The sequence below is a fragment of the Sebastes fasciatus genome, chromosome 3 (assembly GCF_043250625.1).
Source record: "Sebastes fasciatus isolate fSebFas1 chromosome 3, fSebFas1.pri, whole genome shotgun sequence".
NCBI classification, from domain to species: domain Eukaryota; kingdom Metazoa; phylum Chordata; class Actinopteri; order Perciformes; family Sebastidae; genus Sebastes; species Sebastes fasciatus.
The window spans coordinates 4455410-4477239 of NC_133797.1; the positions used below are offsets into that span (position 1 = coordinate 4455410).

The window sequence follows — 21830 nt, forward strand, 5'->3', positions numbered from 1 at the left end:
AAAAAAACAACAGGTAACGCAGCCGGCAAGCGCTTCTGACGTTCCCAGTGTGGATGAGGCTTTAGGTCCTAAAAGTTGTAAAATGCACTAATAGCCGATTCCAGAAATAATTCCTTCTTTCGTTCCTGTGAATGAGACCCAGACCGAGGCTGGAGCGAGGGCTGGGAGGCGGAGTTAAAGGAAACGCTACTGCGCCTGCTCTATGGGCCCAATGGATGCTGAAGATCGCCGGATGATCCGGGTACTTTATTACTCGGCCATCGAACCATATTGGCTTCATGCGCCACTGAGCAAATCTCATAGGAATGAACAGGCGCCCGCCTCCAACGCTGTATCCAGTTCTCTTCTGTGTATGTTATTCAAGAAGTAATGCAGTGAGGATTGGCTCCCAAACTTTCTGGAACTGATGCAGTTAGTTTCTCCATTGTTATGTGTTCTGTATAGAGGTCCATCCATATTGAGATGTTCAGTTTATTTCCTGCTTTTCCAGTTTAGCAGGAGGGTCTTCTTGGCAACAGTTACAGCGATGAGTACTATTTCTAGTGTTGTTGGGAGGTGTGATTAATAATTAGCCGCCTAACAAGCAGAGTGACGGGGGAAAGTGGAACTCTGTTGTTCAATATGAGGGACAGTTTATCAGTGATTTCTTTCCAGCATTGTTGTACGGGTGGGCAGTGCCAGATTGCATGGATGTAAACGGCTATGGTGTCAAGGGGGCAGAGTGGGCAGTTAGTTGAATCCAAGATACCCAATTCGGTGCATATTTGTGAGTGTGATGTGTGTTCTTCTACGGTTGACAATGTACTGTATGAGTTGGAGGTTGGGTTTATTTCTGTTTTGTGCATTTTGGTCCAGAAATTGTCAATTAATATGGATACATATTTCTCCCATTTTGAAATAGGGAGAGATATTATTGTCCGATTTGAGGAGGATTTTATTCGGTATTATTAGATTATTGTGAGCTTGACTATTTATTCTGCTAGTGTGGATGTTTATATATGGCCTTATTTGAGATGACCTTCTGTGATCTCACTGATTTGAGTTGTAAATACTGAAGTCTTGTGATCTATTCTGTACTTGTGGGCCAGTTCTTCAAAAGGAATTAAAGTTGGGTGTTGGATTACGTGTTGAAGCTGAGCTTTAACTTTATCTTTCCATGTGGTGAAATGCAGTGATTTTCTTTCTTTTCCCTAAGGAACTCCAGATTATTCCATAGTAGTGTGTATTTGCAGGGTGTGTGTGTGTGAAGTGCATAATTTTGTGAGTTTTACACCATGCTGTCAGAGCTGTAGCTAATGTGGTAGTGTTCTTGAAGCAGGTCTGGTGTTTTATGGAGGTGCTGATAAACAGCAGGGTGGAGATGTCTAGCTCTTTGCATTGTTGTTGTTCAATATCTCTCCAGGGATAACATTGTTCGGTGTGGTGGATCCGGTGAGGGGGTATGAGGGGGTATGAGGGGGTGTGAGGGGGGGGTGCCATCCACCTTGTTAGCAAAATGACAAAAATGCATCCCCCTTGTTAACCTGCCATCACCTCTCTCCATCTCCTAGTAGCAGAGAGAGTGCGTTGGCAGAGGAGTTGTTTAGTTGAATATGTTTGTCTAGTCTGTCTGACTCACTCAGCTTTGTGCAATTTAGAATCTATGGCCCCGACCATGGCTTTGAAATATCACAAGCCTAACTGTGCTGTGTATTGCTAAATCCATGGCGCTGTCTGTGGTGCTGAAATAGCACCACTTTGTGATTCTGACTTTTTCTCCTGCCCTTATGTACCTTTCGCCTTGGATCTAAAATATTGTCTGAACTATATAGCTAGGTGGGATGAAAACGTATAGAACCAAAAGAGTCGTTCATGGGGCTCTTTGCTAGTCGTGAGTGAACAAACAAAAAAAAATAAAAATCACCTATCCATTCGTAATTTGGTGAGTTTGATTCTTATTATTTCATTTTTCCAATAAAATGTTGTTATTGTTGAATCTAGAGAGTTGAACCATGTGGAGTAGGGCGTATACTAGAGCCACTGAGAAAAGGTAATATGATTTAGCTAGTATTGTCTTCTTGGTGATTGCTATTCTTCCGATTAAAAAGACTGGTGGATTCATCCATCTGTTTATGTCCTCTTCAATTGTTTTGATAAGTGGGTTGAGATTCAGGCGTACCAGTTCTGACAGTTTCAGGGAGATATTAACACCAGGTGTTTTATGGTGTCTTAGGGTGTCTTTGGAGGTAGGTATGGGCGATGGCAGGGCAGCAAGATTCCAACTGTGTTGATTTTTACCAGTAAATTGAGTAGTTTGAAGTTTTAGAGAATCCTGTCAATAGCTTGATGGTTTCTTGTAAAGAGAATGCTGAGATATTTTGGGTGGAGGATAACATTACAGTCAGCACCTCTAAGACTGCATTTAAACAAGTAATCGGTTTATTTGTCCCTTTGTCCTTTGTTCAACTTTTTTTGACCGTTTTTTGTTAAATTTTGAAAAAAAAAAGTCGTCAAGGAATATTTTTCATAGTTTCTGTTAAGGAAAACAAACACTGTCAACCTCATACGGTAGTCCTTTCAACCCGAGTGTTTTCTAAAACCCACCATCAGCATGAACAGATGAATTTAACTAAACATGTTCTCTGCAATTCCTCAATCACCATTGGAGCCGCCGTCCTTTCGCCGGCTCCCTCGGCTGTCACTGTCGGTGGCGTAGCAGCTGGCTGGCCGTGCGTTTGATTTATCGAAGTGAGTAGGGAACTATGAAGCTTACTTTGTGACAGCTCAGAAGCTTTAAAATTTAAGATGTCATTGAAGTGATGAATAGAGAGAGGAGAGGCTGAGCCTACCCGCTGGCGTCATATGTCACTGTCCGAAGTGATGAGGGACCCTGCCTGCTGCCCTGTTACACCCGCCCAAGGGCCCCGGTGGGGAACCTTTTCATTACTGAGGTTGGAAGAATCAGAAAACCAAATTCTTCTGCAGAATACACGCCTACGGGTACTGCATATTATAGACTCTGTTCAACTTCATAAAGGTTTAAGACAAACATTTGCTCCCAGCTAATACTAGATCCATGCCTTAACAACACAGGACACTAAGATAAGATGCTTTGGTCTCCTGCCATTGCCCATCATTGTCAAGGAACTCCAAGCAGACACATGGCCTGCAAGGGATGAATATATGATAGAATAATCCTGTGATAGAGTTTGACATCCATATGTGAAATCAAAAGAATCACGCCAATTCCAGAATAGCAGCAGATTATTGCCACAACATGCCTATATGTATGGCACGCTCGCTGTACATGTATCGACACGAACTGTCATTTTCTAAGTGGAAAACGCTCCTGCTGACGTAGATAGATTTCCCCCCTGCAAAGCTGACAAATAAATTTGCAGCGGTGTGACTAATGTGTACCCTTTTAAGTGAGTAAGTGTCAGATTTGCTGTGATAAAAGGCAACAAGGAGGAACATTAGCATACAGCTCAACCGGGGCCACCGACTCACCGTGCTGCAAGGCGGCAACAATGGGGAGCTGTGTCTACAACATCAATCAATACAGTGTTGGGAAATGCACCTGGGTTATTAATTGTTTGCCCGGGCACCACGAAATGTAATTAATACATTGAAATTGGGCCACTGGCTACACACTGTACACCTTCACGTCAGTTGGGACGATATATCATTCCTTGCGTTCGTGCACGCTCTGCTGCAGGACCTTGGTTTTTGATTCAGTGTTTTTTCAGGCTAAAACCTACTGAATCAAACCAAATTATTTGCTGATCAAGCCAAAAGTGGCTACATTAATGTCATAACTATTTCAGTTTTTAATGTATTATTCCCATTGTGTGCTTTGTCTAAACCCATAGCTCCAATTTGTAAAGGGGCGAGGGGATTAGAGACGCCTATATCTGAGACAATACGTTAGCTCAAATGGCCAGTTGGTAATGATGATAGCAGCTCAGCACTATGTCAGCCTATCTCCCCGATAATGCTTTATAGCCCCAGACTAACCTCCGCACTGGAATTATCCAGCCATGTCTCAAGATGGCTCATCACCGTTACGACTTTTAAATCAGCCAGTCTAATTAGGAGCCGGACCAATGCAGAGGCACACATTCATCTTGCTAACAAGACTGACTTTCTTTTTCCCCCCACAGTTGTACAGCTCGGTGGACTTTGGAAGAAAATGGCAGCTCATCCACGAACACGTCACGCCGAACAGATTCTACTGGTGAGTCATCCTTGTACTCCGCATCCACTCCTCTTCTCCAAAGTTCTGTTTACTCAGGAATGCAGGAACTGTTGCTTGCGTTCCGCGCGACTGAGCAAGCGATATTGATGGCTTAGAACAAGGTGTGTGACTGACTGGTGATGCTGCTGAATTTCTGCACATTATCTTCCCCCCCCCCTTGATACAATCAGGCAGAGATTAATCTCCTCCCTAGAGCAGAACACACTTTGCATTCCGCAGTCCGAGGGCACGTCACATCCCACTTTGTTTCTCACACGCGTCCTGCTCATATCAGGCATATTGCACATAAATATAAAATGATTATGTGTACATCAACAACAGAAGGAGAGGGGGCGATTCCACAGATGCATACATGCAGATACAGAAGCTCACGTACAGTATGAGGAACTATGACTACCCTTACAAGAAAGTAGTATACTTCAAGTTTATTTTATGAAGTATACTTAAGTAAAGTTCAAGTAAATATTTCCCAAGTATACTTTATGTAGAAGTATACTAATATGAATTTACTAGTAGTATACTTATAAGTAGGGATGCACTGATACTATTTTTTTCAGAACGAGTACAAGTACTTACATTTGGGTACTCGCGGATACCGAGTACCGATAAAAGTACTTCTCTGTGCCAAAAGCCCCTCGTTAACAGCCAACTGGAGGGTGTGAGCGACACACGGCAGGCTGCGGAGTCCCGCATACGAGGCGATGCGCTGCGACCGGCTCTAGGTCGGCCTGGAAAGGCTCGGGGCGAAGGTGCTTCCCGGGGCCGTGGGCAAAGTGCTCTCACTGCGCCCTCTCTCCCCGCCGGGGAGGGACGGGGCCCCCTGCTCCCAGTGCGACTGTCGACCACATCGTGCCCCCAGGGCGGGGCTCGGCCAACGTAAAAGGCGCCAGGGGTCTGTGGCGATGTCTGCAACCTACCCTGTCGGTCTTGAAACCAGGACCAAAGAGTCTAACGCACGCGCGAGTCAGAGGGTGCAAGGAAAACCCCGTAGTGATATGAAAGTGAGGGCCGGTGCGCGCCAGCTGAGGTGGGATCCCTGCCCCGCGGGGTCGGGCGCACCACCGACCCGTCTCGCCGTCGGGGAGGTGGAGCATGAGTGTGTGCGATAGGACCCGAAAAATGGTGAAGAGCGGTTAACGTCGCGCTGCCGTAAAGTGGAATTGGTGCCGTTTTGCGAGTACGACCACATGAGCACAGTATCGGACCCGATACTGGTATCGGTATCGGTGCATCCCTACTTATAAGCGTACTGCTTTAATGCTCCCTGGGACTAAATTTGCCCACTTTTTAGTGTATAAAAGTATACTTTTAATTAAACTTCAACTGTATACCTAGACTTTCTGTATACTTATCAGTATGACCCAAGTATACTTTTCTTAAGTATATCTCTGTTAAGTACATCAAAAGTAATCTGAAAGTATACTCTCTTATTCCTCTTATTTTAAGTTTGAAAGAAGTATACTAATAGCACACTTGAATAAACTTCTTTCTGGTGAGAGTAATAATGGATCTGGGACGTCCCTGTCGCTTCTCATCCAGTCACGTCTGCTCCTCACTCCCCCCGCAGAGTACCTACTGTGTCTGTAAGTGCACACTCATCACAAAAACCAGCCCATTTGCTCTTCTCCCCCCTTTTCTGAGGTGACTGGGGTGTGTCCCCGAGATAGCCCGTGGCTACATCTCCTCTAACTTGCATAAAATCTGGAGCTCTACTTTCCGTGCCGTTGTGGTATAATCCTAAATAATGTGCGCAATCCATCGCTGGCTATGCCCTTCACCGCCAAAGCCCCTTCAAGGACATCTAAACACTGGATGGGCCTCTAGCAATGGCTAGGCAGGCCTCCAGTTGGCTGCATTTTAGACAATGGCTTCCAAGGGGATATGAAATATTGCCACAATGGGAACGCTGCATCCATCCAGTCTAATCCACAAGCAGTGAAATGAGCAAGATTTTACCCCGAGATACACTCACAGTCAGAGAGCGTGGTGTCCCTGAACTACCCAGTCAATGATGAGGAGACTATTTCTTTGTATTGTTGATGGAATGGAACTAGAGTTGCTGTGGATGTGCTTGCCATAATGTGGCATTTAGAATATGGGGGGAAACATTCTTGTACTCTCCTTAAAAAAACAAAAACAGCTATAAGAGCAGCAGAATGCCTCTGCCAGATTCTTTCTGTTTCCTCTTCCACCATTCCTCTGCGCTGACAACTCTCTGGTATTTTTTTTCCCCTTTTACACCCCCCCTTTTACACCCCATTCTATTCATTGTCGTTATTTATTCTTCCACGGTCTGTCATTCTCCCCAAGGTCTGTCTCCGGCCTCGACAAGGAGCCGGATCTGGTCCACATGGAGGCTCATACACCGGATGGAAGTGAGTCTCCCACACACACACACATACACATCAACGAGGAGTAATGAACAGGTCTCGATAGGAATGAATTCCTCCTGGGAGAAAAGAAGGCGTCCCCCTCAGGGAAACAGCCCCGGCTCGCCCCACCAGTAAACCCACAGTGCATGAGTCTTGATTAATACGGCCTTTCTTCTCTTCTCCTTTCACTCGCTGAATGTCAGCTCCGTAACTCTGAATGGCAGCACCACCAAGGTCCTCCATAGGTGACATAGGTGAAACTGTTTATGCCAGCCAGTGTTGTCGGAATAGCGGCGCTCTGGGATATAAGCATTGCTTTTCTTTCCTCATATAATCGTGGTGTGATTGGCAGGCCGAGATGCTTGTTGTTGTATCTAAACAAATATTTCTCAAAGAGAGGCAAATTAGTCAGAGAAAATGTCAGTCTGCAAAGACAGGTGGAACCTTGACAGTTCATACATACATATTCTCCCAACGCTACTTTAATTATCTGAGCCTATAATTGAGAAAAACAGCTACCATTCAAAGATGCTCTCAAAAGATCATGTGTTATAGATAAGGTGTTGCTACAGCTCAACATATAGAGATACAGCATACGGTAGTCATAAAATCTTTATGCTTTCTGTGTGTCGTCCTATGTGACAGACGTGCAGTATGTCACATGCAGAGCTCCGGTGTGCACAGAAGCTAACAGGAACTACCCATTCCCTGGATACATCGACATCAGCTCTTTGGTGGTGCAAGATGACTACATATTCATACAGGTAGGACTCCAAACAGTACGTACCTGGTACTATATGCATTATGCCATGTATCCATCGTCATGTGTGTCTATAACTAGCTTGTCTATTTCATATGAAATACGGGTGAGTATTTAATGTGTTATTTTCCAACCTGATCTCATGGAAAGGCGTATAAAAAGCACAACATGTTAAAGGTCCCATATTGTAAAAAGTGAGATTTTCATGTCTTTTATATTATAAAGCAGTTTTAAGTGCTGTATAAATACTGTTAAAGTATCAAAACGCTCAATCCATGGAGAAATACACACAACCCGTATTCAGAAATTGTGCGTTTGAAACAAGCCGTTAGGATTTCTGTCCATTTGTGATGTCACAACTCTTCAATATTTAGACCATTTCACAGTTTTAAACGTAAACATACTTAATGTGTCTGAGTTTATTTTTTGTTGTAGTGTATGTGAATGACATCAGCTGACAGGATGTAAACATGAACCCACTCTGTTTCCTAGCAACGCAATTCCATTGCCATTCCGTTGAAATGCGCTAAAACAAAGTGTTTCAGACAGAGGGTTAATACAGATATATTCAGACACACAGTATGAGAATTTTTTTTTTTTTTAACCTTAAAGGGACTATTTGTAACTTTTTAAGCGTATAAATGTAGCGGGTCGTCACACATGCGTGCTCGCATATGCGCGTTCGCGTGTAGCCGCTGTACCCTCCTCCTCTGCCTGCTCTCCTTCACTCAGACAGCTCAGCTCGCTCCACCTCTAGACGTGAACGTGCGCTCACTACACACTGCAGAAGAGTTAGTTTAGCTCTGAGAATATCTAGTGAATGTACAGGGGACGTTTGTGCAGAAATAACTGCTGCAGCTCCTCCAGACCAACAGAGGTTTTCCGTGTCTTGTGAAGTGACGGAGCTCTACAGAGATTTACGTAGTCTTCTCGTTACCGACCGGGTGCCGGTGTCTCCTCTGCTCTCTCCGGCTGCGGGCGGAGAGAGCAGAGGAGACACGCTGCAGTGTCCCGCTGCTTCAGCCTGCACTTAGGCAGGAAAAGCCAACACTAGGATCAGATCTAAATCATGTTCATGGAGAGACCTTCGTCTGGTCAGCTAACATTACTGCCAAGCAGCTGAAATATAGAGTGATATTGTGGTTTTCGCTGACGTGTGTCGCCTCACTGTGTTGAGCGATGCTCGTTCAGGTATATTTAGAGCGAGCAAGCGCGAGCCCGACGCTGACTTTCGTTGATTTCACGGCCACAGGTGTCGCTGTTAAGAAGCATTTCTGAAAGTTACAAATAGTCCCTTTAAAGCATGTAAACATGTTCTAGAAGAAACCCAAAATACAAGCATGAACCTGAAAATGAGCACGATATGGGACTTTAAGGCCATTCTGCATGTCATGATGACACATTTTAGGTTTTTCACGTGTCATTTCACGGCACGTCTAACGGTGGTGGATGTTTTGACTTTTGATGACGGGAAAAGGAAAGTCATTTTCTCTGAATGAAAAATGAATGCGAATGGGGGAAAGCGCCCTCGCCAAGTGTATTGCCCCCAAAAGTGAAACTTTTTTCTGATCTTTTACCGGCCTTACGGCGCTTTGCCTGCAGTCCCTCCATGTCGAGGGAAAATGAGGGAAAAGGCAAAATAATTGGCATTAGATATTAATCTGCATGACAAATGATGCACAACAACTAAGATTCTATTATAACTAGGATGGCACTCGGAGAGCGCAGACCTCCGCCAAGCTACCCAAGTACGATTGCCCCCCCTCTCCATTCAGCTTGCACCATCATCCACGTGTATTTTTGTTTATGATGAGATCAGCTGTACGTAGCGGAGCATCGTAAAACACTTCATTCAAACTGGACAGAAACAAAATAAAACTCACCTAAACCGCCGTCGTTACTCTTTCCAACAATCACCAAGTGTGCTTTGGTCGAACTCATCTGTAATTTCAGAGTTTAATGTGAAATAACGCAGAATCTACAGGTTCTCTCTCCACCTCCCGCTCTCTCGCTGTCCCTCTCTCTGCAGGCCGAAGGAAAGAGGCAGGGTGATCATCGGTAACACTGCGCATGTCTTAAAGCCTGTGGTGTTAATGCACAGGCTGAGCGGAGTTATTAAAAAAAAATTCTGAAGCCGGATCATGATCCGGATGGCCACCAAAATGTAATGGGTGGTGCATTGTGCCACACCCCACACCTCCAAAAAATGTCATTCAAATCCATCATAGACTTTTGGAGTAATCCTGCTAACAGACAAACCAGCAAACAAACCAACGCCGGTGAAAACATAATCTCCTTCCTAGGCCTTTGGCCTTGGCGGAGGTAATAATCATCCGCTTATAGTGATCAATTTGACCCGGACAGACGTGATCACTATAAGGGCAACTGACTAAGCGTTGGTATTTGACGAGTGATAATGTGTCAATATATGTCATTCATATTCAAAATATTGCTGAAGCAGATTTACTATTAGACTTGCTTCTTTACTTCTATTTTCACCTCAACTGCCATAAAATCAGAGGTGTGTTCTCTATGCAAATGTTCCATATACAATATCTCTCAGTGCTTGGCACAAAGGGAATGTGTAAGACTCATTTTACTTTGACCTCAACTGAACATTTGTGCTTTGTTTTTCTGTGAAGCCAGTCGAGTTTAAATATTCATCCTTAGCTGCTGCCCGGTGTGTCATATTAATCATGATTTGTGCAACAGAAAAATCTGAAATGGTAATGTCCTGAATTCCAAGTAACACAGTTGCAATTCATGGGTTGTATTTTAATTTTCTCTACAGCGTGAATATTATTTACTTTGACATTGTGCAAATGAGGTTTCACGCATTTAAAAGTCAACAGGAAAAGTCAGCATAATTACACGGCTAGTCCACAACAATTTTATTCAAATTTACCTCCAACAATTGGTATGGTGCTTTATGTCTGTTAAATGTGTTTTCAGCACCGGTGTTTAGGAATATCAGGTTATGTTTTTCTGCTTCCCTCTTTGCCTCTTCAAACGTGTATCTCCTTCCAAAGGTGGCTATGAGACCAACGCACGTTAGAGAATGCAACTGCTGGCACCGCCTCCAAAAGTATTCAGACAAATCTCAGAACCTTAACTTATAGTTAACTTAAAGAGCACTCTCTTGCTCCAGAGAGTTGGATGACCCATGTCCTCCAAAAACCTTAAATGACACTGTTATGGTGATAATAACAGATCATCACTGAAAAAACATCATTTATAAAATCCTAAAATCACCCTACTGAGCTAAATGTACTTTACAAATGTACATTTGTGGAAGTAAATTTATGTTTTAAATTAGTTGTAGGGCTGTCAATCCATTAAAATAGTTAATTGTGATTAATCACAAGTTAATCACACCTTTTTGTATCTGTTCAAAATGTACCTTAAAGGGAGATTTGTCAAGTATTTAATACTCTTATAAACATGGGAGTGGACAAATATGCTTTCTTTATGCAAATGTATGTATATATTTATTATTGTAAATCAATTAACAACACAAAACAATGACAGATATTGTCCAGAAACCCTCACAGGTACTGTATTTAGCATAAAAAAATGTGCTTAAATCATAACTGCAGCCCAATAGACAACAACAGCTGTCAGTGTGTCAGTGTGCTGACTTGACTATGACTTGCCCCAAACTGTATGTGATTGTCATAAAGTGGGCATGTCTGTAAAGGGGAGACTCGTGGGTAGCCATAGAACTATAGAGTACGGTCTAAACCTGCTCTATATAAAAGGCGTCTCGAGATAACTTCGGTTATGATTTGACGCTATATAAAAATAAATTGAATTGAATTGAATTGATTCCATTTTCATTCACATATCTGGAGGTCAGAGGTCAAGGGACCCCTTTGGTTGGTTGGTACTAACTAATTCTTCGGGTTTTCGAGTTTCATATGATACCAGTAAGAAAATATGGACACACTTCACAATATTACGTTTTGTTATACTGTATTGATTCTCAAAAACACTAGCAACTTGTAATTAATTTTTTAAAGTTTATGCAGTATGATTCGTGGCAGACAGTGGCTCAGATTGCCAAAAGTAGTGCTCTGATGTTGAATGTTACAGGGCTGTGATGAATGCAAATAGATCCCACTGTTCTGATTACATAAAAACCTTTTTCTTAAAAAATTGTTTAGATTGTATGCATATTCTTTATACAATGACAGTTTTCCTACAATTACATTTTAAAAATCGCAACATATCGCCTCGCTTACAGTATAACAATATATTGAATCTAAGGCTGTCAAAGTTAACGTGATAATGGCGCGTGAATTTGTCCACTAATTTATTTTACACATTTAACATGCAATTTGCGATTTTAGGGCGCTCAGTTTTAAAGTTGGATCGAAAATACTGGTATCATATGAAACTAAAAAACCTAATGAATCCATTGGTACCAACCATGTTATAATAAATATGTGGCTAAATAACACTCCAAACTTGCGCAAAATATTGAAAAAAAACAAAAACGAACCGTCATGTCCATTTTCAAAGGGGTCCCTTGACCTCTGACCTCCAGATATGTGAATGTAAATGGGTTCTATGGGTACCCACGAGTCTCCCCTTTACAGACATGCCCACTTTATGATAATCGCATGCAGTTTGGGGCAAGTCATAGTCAAGTCAGCACACTGACACACTGACAGCTGTTGTTGCCTGTTGGGCTGCAGTTTGCCATGTTATGAGCATATTTTTTTATGCTAAATGCAGTACCTGTGAGGGTTTCTGAATAGTATTTTTCATTGTTTGAGATGTTAATTTATTTCCAATAATACATATATGCATACATTTGCATAAAGCAGCATATTTGTCCAATCCCATGTTGATAACAGTATAAAATACTCTTATAAAAATGTGTATAAATACTAAAAAGACAAATCTCCCTTTAAGGTATATTTTGAACAGACATAAAAATGTGCTATCAATTTGAGATTAATCGCGATTAACTATGGACAATATTTTGTATATTTTAATGATTGACAGCCCCTAATTGAATCATAAGCCCCTGTATAATGATATAACAAATATGATATAATAACTATAATGACACACCCCTAGTAGCAGTTGTAGTTGTAATGGTGCTCTTCTCGCTGTTTGATCACACTAAACGTTTTATTCAGTAGAGAACATGGATTTTTTTCTGAATCCTACTTACCTGAGCCACCTGCAGGCAAATCCTTCCTCCGGAAACCTTACCGGTACTGGCAGCACATTAGACAAAGAAATAGAGTTGTTCTCCAAAGATCCTTCAATCCTGTTTGACCTCTCTCAAGTCTTTCAAGTAAACTCACAAGCACTCAACCTAAACCTCCCCTTCAATTCTAGCACCTCCACATTTTAACACGTATGCGTCACGGACGAAAGATCCTGAAAGGGATGGGGGGGAAAAAAAATCAATCATACCAATTCCTCTTAAAGTTCAAACCGCCTCTGGTTACCCCTCCATCGATCTCCTGCTCCTTCACTCGATTGCATGTGGGACTGTTCTGCAGTGCTCACCGCTAGTCCGCTATATTTCCTCTCTGAGCTTGTTTTCTCTCTTCTGAGCCGTTCGGAGCACTTACAAGATCAGTGAAAGAACCAGCCCTGTCATTCAACATTAATACTGATATCGCTTCTCTTCAGCAGAAAGCCACAGGTTTGATTTGAAGGTTTTGCTCTAATGAATTTCATGTCGTTATTGATAGGATGGAAGAAGTGTATTATGGAGCCGCGGTCTCACTTTGCTCTGCGTCTTTATGTGTGTGTGTATGTGAATAAAGTGCCTGGCTTCCGTGGCCTTGAGGCTAATGACAATTTTCCAACACCTACCAGCCCTGTTTTTTTTTTTTTCTTGCTGCATAAGCTCACAACTAACAGCTTGGAGTGTTTGCAAAGGGTCTAGACCAGGGGTCTCAAACTCGCGGCCCGCGGGCCAATTGCGGCCCGCAAGACGATATTTTGTGGCCCCCACCTTGATATGAAAGTTTAATGTTAGTGCGGCCCGCAAATTTTTTTTTTTTTTATAAAGTTTTTTATAAAGTTTTTTTTGGGGGCATTTTTTCATTTTTATTGACAGGACAGTGGATAGAGTCTTGGAAAGGGGGGAGAGAGAGAGTGGATGCGGAAAGGGCCACAGGCCGGATTCGAACCCGGGCCGCCGCGGTCAGGACCAAGTCTTGTTACATGGGCGCCCGTTTTATGTGAATGGCAGTTTGCCGTGGAAGGTCCCTTTGTTGCGCGAGCCCGAGCTGAACGAACCTACCAATCACAGCGGGGTATATGGCTCCCGGGGACGGGCAATCGGCCGGGCTTGATGCAAGCAGAGAAACATTTCACAACAACTGTGGCGGCGCCCGTGTAACATCGCATAAACTCGATTAAAGCTTGATTTACACTTCTGCGTTGAATCGACGCCGTAGCCTGACGTGCACCTCTCCAGAAATGTAACTACACGTCGCGGCGACGCAGACCGCAACAGCTGTGATTGGTCCAGTCTGTCAGCGATGCTGAGCGGCCAGGACCAAGTTCTACTTCTCTCTGCCTCCATCTTTTCAATGTTTGTTCACACAAATCCACTCAGATATATTTTCTCTTTTCGGCGTTGCAGTAATATCAGTAAAAGTTCTGTGGTTCAACAGTTATTAGCTCCAACTCCGCTCAGTTTCTGTTTGTAGTACAAGAAGAAGAAGGAAACTCATAGAGACGCCGCCGCCAACTAGCGGTTTGGTGGTGTAATTGCAGAGCAACACAAACACAGCAGGCACAACTTTATTGCGGAGTGACACCAAGTGGAATGAATATATATCTTGTCACACAGCCCCAATCATGTCTTTTTCAAAGCCTGCAGTGAAGAGAAAGGTTGGTGACGAGCACAGACAATTTCAGGAAAAGTGGGAGACGCAATAGAGGCCATGTTCAGAAGAACCGTTCATGTTCTTCAATGTTCCATTCATGTTCAGGACAGTTCATGTTCAGAAGAACCCATTCAAGTTAAAGAACTGTTAATAATGACGTTTGAGAAGATTGTTTTTTTTTTTAACAAAGCTTTTTTTGTGGAATACCTGATGCGGCCCAGCCTCACCCAGACTCTGCCTCCAGCGGCCCCCAGGTAAATTGAGTTTGAGACCACTGGTCTAGACCATTATGGACGACTTCTTTTTTTCTTAGCCTGCGGATGAGGCTTGGTTAGGCAACTTAAAGATTTCTCTTGACAAAGAATAATGAGACTATTGATCGTCCTACGAGATATTTACCAAAGTCCACTTTGAAACCACCGAGCGCATTGACACCTAGAAAGGGCAGCATCCTCTGAATGCAAGGAAGGAGATCGCTATAAATGGCCATGTCCCAAAAAAAAATGTCCTGTGTAACCAGCAGAGAAAAAGAGAGGGAGAGAGAGAGAGAGAGAGAGAGAGAGAGAGTGTGAGAGAGAGTGATGTGCGCTTTCACCCACCACTTTAATTGATTGGAGAAAATATGGTATGGTGTCAGTGAAGAGGTTACACACGAGGCCTTCAATACAAGGTGTCCCCAGCATTTGTTCAGCAGCAGAGGTCCATCACCTCAGTGCTAAGACAAATAGTGAAAGAGAAGTAAAATGTTGCTGAAACAACACTCAAATAAAACCAATTCTATTGCAGCCCAGTCACCACAAATACCACAGATACGTTGAATGTGGACATGTTTGCATTCAGTCAGAGCAGGTAAAGTAGTACAAACAGCAACAAGCAGAGCAAGTGACGTAGTGTATCGCATTTCAGTTATTGAAAGTTATGTAGTATAATAACGAGTGTAGTATAAAAAGTGAGAAAGACCACTAAGGGTGGGAGGGGTGGTGGATGGGTCAAACAAACACAGGACCTTCACCAAGGACACAGCTAATCCGTGTGAAACCAAAAGTCAATGTTGACTTTACACTTGTTAGCCAACGTTGTTACGGTTGTTATGGTTGTTACGTAACATTATGCAAGGTGATTGTTATTTATTCACGGTTGTTACATTGTAACGGTTGTGATGTTACCTTGTTACCTTGTTACCTTGTTATGTTGTTTCCTTGTTACCTTGTTATCTTGTTACCTTGTTACATTACACAATGTTGTTACGTTACGCCACCTTGTTATGCCACCTTGTTACGCCACCTTGTAACGCCACCTTGTAACGCCACCTTGTAACGCCACCTTGTAACGCCACCTTGTAACGCCACCTTGTAACGCCACCTTGTAACGCCACCTTGTAACGTCACCTTGTTACGTCACCTTGTTACGTCACCTTGTGTTGCGTCACGTTGTTGCGTCACGTTGTTGCGTCACCTTGTTACGTCACCTTGTGTTGCGTCACGTTGTAACTTACGTTGTTACCTTACGTTGTTTACATTTTTACGTTACGTTGTTACCTTACGTTGCGTTATTACCTTACGTTACGTTATTATTTCGACACAAAGCATGATTTATTTTTATGAACCTTAACCAAGTAGTTTTGTCAGCTAAACTTAACCAATAGTTTCTGCAAGCGCGATACAAGGCTGATACGAAACGTATTGAAGAATCATATTTTTCGTTCAGAAACATCAACGTTTAACATATCCCGTTGTTTGCAGAAACGTACAATGCCAACATTTTTTTAAGCTGCCCCTGTTGTCTATTGAGGGAAACATTGTATGTAATATTGAAAGCATAACATGAATTGTTCTTTGTGTTGTAGGTTCCCACATCAGGGCGAGCCACCTATTACGTGTCCTACAAGAGAGACTCATTTATACAAATCAAACTACCCAAATATTCCCTGCCTAAGGTAAGTTGCAGACATTTTTTTAATATTATTTTTACTCCTGACTCATTGAAATCTGTTCTAATTTCAGACTGTCACAGAGTCAATTAATCATAGACTCAATTAAGTATTCCCATTCCTATTGCTGAAAGCTTCTGAATTTGATGTTGTCACAACGGTGAAATTTATGTAGATCGGTTCAAAAATGTGTAAAGCCACAGGCGTGTCACCACCTTTTTTCAGTTTGTTTTCCCTTTAGAAGCTGGCATTGATGTCCCTTTAAAGTCATACTTTCAGTCGTGGCGCCACACTCAGAGTGAGCCTCAATAGATTACAGTATGTCGTCGACCATTTATATTCAGGCCACAGCATTGATCTCATGACCAGTCCCACGGGGTCAGCGTGTTCTAATCCGTCACCTCTCCGCTTCCACTCATAACTCCTCTCAATCTCTCCCCGCTCCCTGATAGGATTTACACATCGTCAGCACTGATGAGAAGCAGGTATTTGCGGCGGTGCAGGAGTGGAACCAGAACGACACCTACAACCTCTACTTGTCCGACACCAGAGGGATCTACTTCACCTTGGCCATGGAAAATGTCAAGACCACTAGAGGCATCGGAGGGAACCAGATGCTGGATCTGTATGAGGTAGACACCTAAAATAAATTGGTCACCCTGGGGGGGGGATACATACAGTGAGTTTTTCATTGATTGAATCTATGGGAAGCTACAGGGACTATTATTTCTTAAGATCTGCCATAAAGTACAGGCACATGCAGGTGGCAACACACAAACGGTGGAGCAAAAGGTTTTGTTTTGTTTTTTTCTGATTGCTTCTGGTTAAACGTGCAATACATTGAGATTTGTATGTCCCATTGCACAAAATGACCATACAGTAGGGTGCAGCAATCGATACCAGTGACCCATCAATTCAACAACAAGGGGATGTTCAGGGGCAGATAAATAGTCAATACTAGATGTCATATAGAAGTGGTGTACATCATCTGAAAGCTGGGAACCTGAAGATTAATTTGAGATGCAGCTCAGCACTTTGTGTCAAGTTGTTCTAGTCATAAATCAGAAATTCCCATGCTCTATTATGTCTCATAAGTTGTTGCAGCAATTTTTGGTTTTGATACCATTTGTTACACAGATTTGGTGCTAAATTTAACCATTTTTTACCAAACAAGAATTGATACAAATGATCAATAATCTCTCCAAAATACCAACTAAGATACCAAGACCTTGAGGAACACCATAGAAAAAGCCATGCTGTGATTTGGGATCAAATCTTTTGACATTTGGATATGTTTTGAACCTCTTTTTTGAAACTTGACCTTTCTGCATAAAATGACTTGTGGTGACCTCTAGGATAATCACAGCGTTGTGAAACTAGCCACGAACTAGAGACCTAGAGCATTCAGAGGATGGATGGCTTTTCTAGCTAGATTGACAATAAGGGTGTTTCTGGGCAGTTTCCTGAACAGAAGTGCTCGCCATCTAATCGCCAAAAAATTAAATTCTTGCAGAAATCTCCAAATTTAAAAATGTTTTGATATCAAATTACAGCATGGCTTTTTCTATGGTGTTTCTCGGTTGTCCTTATGCAGCAAGTCCTTGTACCTAAACAACAAATGGGTCGTTTGCCAATGGCTCCAAAACCACATAGATGACCGTTCCATTTAACGGTCGCACGGTGGCAGTTTTTAACACATGACCATTCTATTTAACGTTGTGAAATGGTCTCAGTTTTAAACAACTTGTTGTGAAACGGTGCTTGGTTATGTATAGACAACAAAACACCTTGGCTAGGTTTAGGAAAAGACCATGGTTTGGGTTGAAATAAGTTATTTTGTTACGTTTATTATGTTGTACGTGATGTGGTTACGTACAATAATAAAGTGCATTGATTTTTGGTTTTACATGGGACACCATGACCTCCTCCCTCCCTGTCATAATTACTTACGTCCACTAGAGTTCGCTGCCTAACAACAAACGTAAATATGGGTCGTAATTTCTGCTCGCACAGACAACCTTTACGGACGCATTTTGGGTGAGGGTGGCTTGGGATATGACAACATACATATAACATTTGGAGTTATGTTTCTGGCAACCTGATTAACTAGATTAACCACAGCTAGTTAAAAAAACTAACTACAGTCGATTAGTTTGGTTTGTTTGTGTTACATACACAGACTTGTCTTACATGCATACATTTGCATTACAGGCTGTCGTCGTCCATCTTCCTGACAGCAGACATACGCTGTATAAAGAGCATGCTTAATGGGGCTCACTGCCATGCACCTCTGGACTTGTAATGACCTTGTTAGCTTACCGGCTAGCCACTGTATGTGTTTGCATTAGCATTCATAGCAGGAAAGTAGATTTCCCCTCCTTCTCCACTCCCTGCTGAACCCAGTTTATCACTCCTACACTGGCAGGTGTGGTGGCTGAGAGAGTGAAGGAAGTGAGATATTGGCCAGCAGCGGTGGCAGCAGTGTGGTAATTAACAATGCCATTACCTCTCTCCTGCACGGTATGTGGTGTGTGTGGCAGCTCCTATTACCATGCAGCAGTAAAAAGTATTTCAGCGTGCAGCATGAGATGATAAGGCGTTTTAATTACATTTGTCACGCGGTCACAGCTCCGCTCTTGATCAGGAACCTAAACAACAGATAGATGATGCACCGCTGTCTCTGATAAATCAGATCCATTACACAGGGTGAGATATATGCTATGGACCTCATCCCATTTATTGCTGTTAGACCCTGACAAACTGCACTTCACGGACCTAATGTTCCAGAGAGAAGACACAGCTCCAGTCAGACCAGAGGGGGAGACAGCAAAGTATGTGAAAGTTGTTTTGTTCTTCCACTTGGAAGTCATGTCTCTTCCCACCCAGAGGGGCCTCTTTTTCTCGCTGCATCCTCCTCCCCTAAAATAAATTATGCTATTTCCAAACATAAAATTGCACAATTATCTCCTAAATTAGAAGGATTGTTTTATTGTCAATCAGATTGGATGAGGGCACATTCTGTAATCATGAGCCTTTGTTGTGCAAGCTAATTTTTCTGTTGACATCGGGGCTCTACATCACCCGCTAAACCTCCCTTCAATCTGAGAGGTGCTTTAGCAGGTGGCTCTCCGACAATTATCACTCTGATTGTCTTGGGTTCACTGTATCAAAAATCATTATCTCTCTCTCTCTCTCTCTTTCTCTCTCTGGCGTCGCTATAAACAGCTCTGAATGATTGATTGAAGACATGAAGGGGATTGTTGTCATTGAAGAGTATTAGATGATCTGGATAATGGTGATACTTATTATGATGTGGCCCCTCATGTTTGTGTTTTTTTTCCTGCCAGCACTCTTAAACTCACAAGGCTGTGATTCAACAAATGAGCCATATAATATATCGTTGGAAGATGCTAAATTGCTTCACATTAAATAACTGCTGATTCCCTGTTGTTAAAAAAAGATGCTCCATCTTACTGGATAACAGCGTTTTCAGATCGGCAGCCATGTTTGAAAAGTGAAGCCATAATGGAAGTGCCTTAATGGTCCCATATTGTAAAAAGTACGATTTGCATGTCTTTTATATTATAAAGCAGGTTTAAGTGCTTTATAAATACTGTGAAAGTATCGAAGCGCTCAATATACAGAGAAAAACACACAGCTCGTATTCAGAAATTGTGCGTTTGAAACAAGCCGTTAGGATTTCTGTCCATTTGTGATGTCAAAAATCTACAATATTTAGACCATTACACGGTTTTAAACATAAACCTTCTAAATGTGTCCCAATTTATTCCTGGTTGCAGTGTACATGAGTGACATCAGCTGACAGGAAGTAAACGGAGCATTTCAGACAGAGGGTAAATACAGGTATATTCAAGCAGACAGTATGAGGAATATAAAGTTTTTTTTTAACATTACAGCATGTAAACATGTTCTAATAGAAACACAAAATACAAGTATGAACATGAAAATTTGTGTGATATGGGACCTTTAAACCTGCATTTTTTTTCTAATAGCCAGCATGGGGCGACTCCTCTGGTTGCAAAAAAGAAGTCTGATTGTATAAAAATCTATGAGAAAATGAGCCTATACTTCTCAATGGTTTATTACCTCAGTAAACATTGTAAACATGAGTTTATGGTCTCAATCGCTTCTTCAATACAGCGTGAAGTTCATTTAGTAAATTATAGTCCCATTTAGAGTCAAATAGACCAAATTAGCGACAGCCAAAATGCCAAACTCAAGGCCTCAGAACGGCAGCCACGGTGACAGTATACGTTCACTTTTTATAGTCTATGGTAGGGGCCCTTCTCATCTCATGTGATCATTCAGTTTCATGAAAATCAGAAAGTCTTAAAAAGAAAACCTGGTTAACACAACAATAGCACCAAGCTGATGGATGGAAGACATTGATGTGGTGTCTGTTTAGATTTATGGTGCCTTCAATTGAAACTTGCGAGCTGGTGTTTACAACACGGGAAGTCGTGTACACGATATGCTTGGCGTTCAAGTGGTTAAGTCATGAGAACACCGCTGCTAAGCAACGGCAATGTTAACGTTGCTGTCGGCGTCTAGAAGCCACAGAGGCTAAAGATTTAGCAAGCTAGCAAGTAGGTAACATAATGCAGTAAATGCAAAGGTATGACAGAGGAAAAAGATGAGGCAGTTGGGAATACCAACATTTTCCTCAGACCTATTATAAAAGTACGATGAAAAACAATATACGACTAAAATTACAATATATTCTTATTATGCACCAAAATATGAACTTCCATCGCCATTTCCGTCAACAAACAGGTCACAACTCGTGAACTCTGAGCTTTCAGAAACTTTCCACTTACGAGGTTGTGAATACCACAAGAGGGGGGGCGTTCATATGGACTCTTCTCATAAACGCGGTAAACACGATCCCATTTGAAGGCCCCATTATTTCAAAACAGTGTCAGTTTTTAAAGTGAAACTTGCAGTGGCATTCTGTAGAATTCGGAATAAGTTTAGAGCTGCGCAAGTCTATATTTTAACATTAACAATGGTTATTATGGTCAAGTTATTATGTGGAATGTAAATGGGGTCAATTGTGGTGAAAATAATTATCACCCCGGTCTGTAGTTCCTTTCAGCTTTATAGACCTTTTTTAATCTCTCTTAGCATCATTTAGCTCATTGTTTTGGTTTGACGCTCAGCAAACACTGGTCTCACAGACAGCTGTTTTCATTTAAAAAAAAAAAAAATTAATAAAAAAAAAACTGATAAACTAACTGTATGCTACCAGCTCATCAGTTAATGCAATTAAAGTGGCAGTAGGCAGCATATTTTTGGCATAATTGGGCAAAAATTCCATAATAATCTTTCAGCATATTGTAATTCAAGTATTCTGAGAGAAAACTAGACTTCTGCACCTCCTCATGGCTCTGTTTTCAGGCTTTACAAAATCTAGACCGTGACGGGAGACTTTGACCAATCACAGGTCATATCAGAGAGAGAGAGAGTTCCTATTGGCTGTGCTCCGGCTGGTGGGCGGTGCTTGGTATTTCCTCAACTGATCTCAACATGGCTGCCTGGTCATAAACTTTCTAATTTTACAGCTAAACAGTACACTACAAGATGATTCTGAACACATTTGAGGTGAGAAATAGGCATTACAGGAACAGAATATTGATTCATATTTGAT

At 42.1% G+C, this 21830-nt stretch overlaps 1 protein-coding gene across 1 annotated transcript in view; it reads left to right on the plus strand.

Moving 5' to 3' along the window:
• Positions 1–21830, plus strand: part of sorcs3a (sortilin related VPS10 domain containing receptor 3a) — a 290914-nt gene that overhangs the window by 196514 nt on the left and 72570 nt on the right. The window contains exons 5-9 of the mRNA XM_074631018.1: positions 4143–4216; positions 6548–6612; positions 7255–7373; positions 16079–16168; positions 16615–16794. Coding sequence (XP_074487119.1) covers positions 4143–4216; positions 6548–6612; positions 7255–7373; positions 16079–16168; positions 16615–16794 — 528 coding nt within the window. The remainder of the gene's footprint in view (positions 1–4142; positions 4217–6547; positions 6613–7254; positions 7374–16078; positions 16169–16614; positions 16795–21830) is intronic.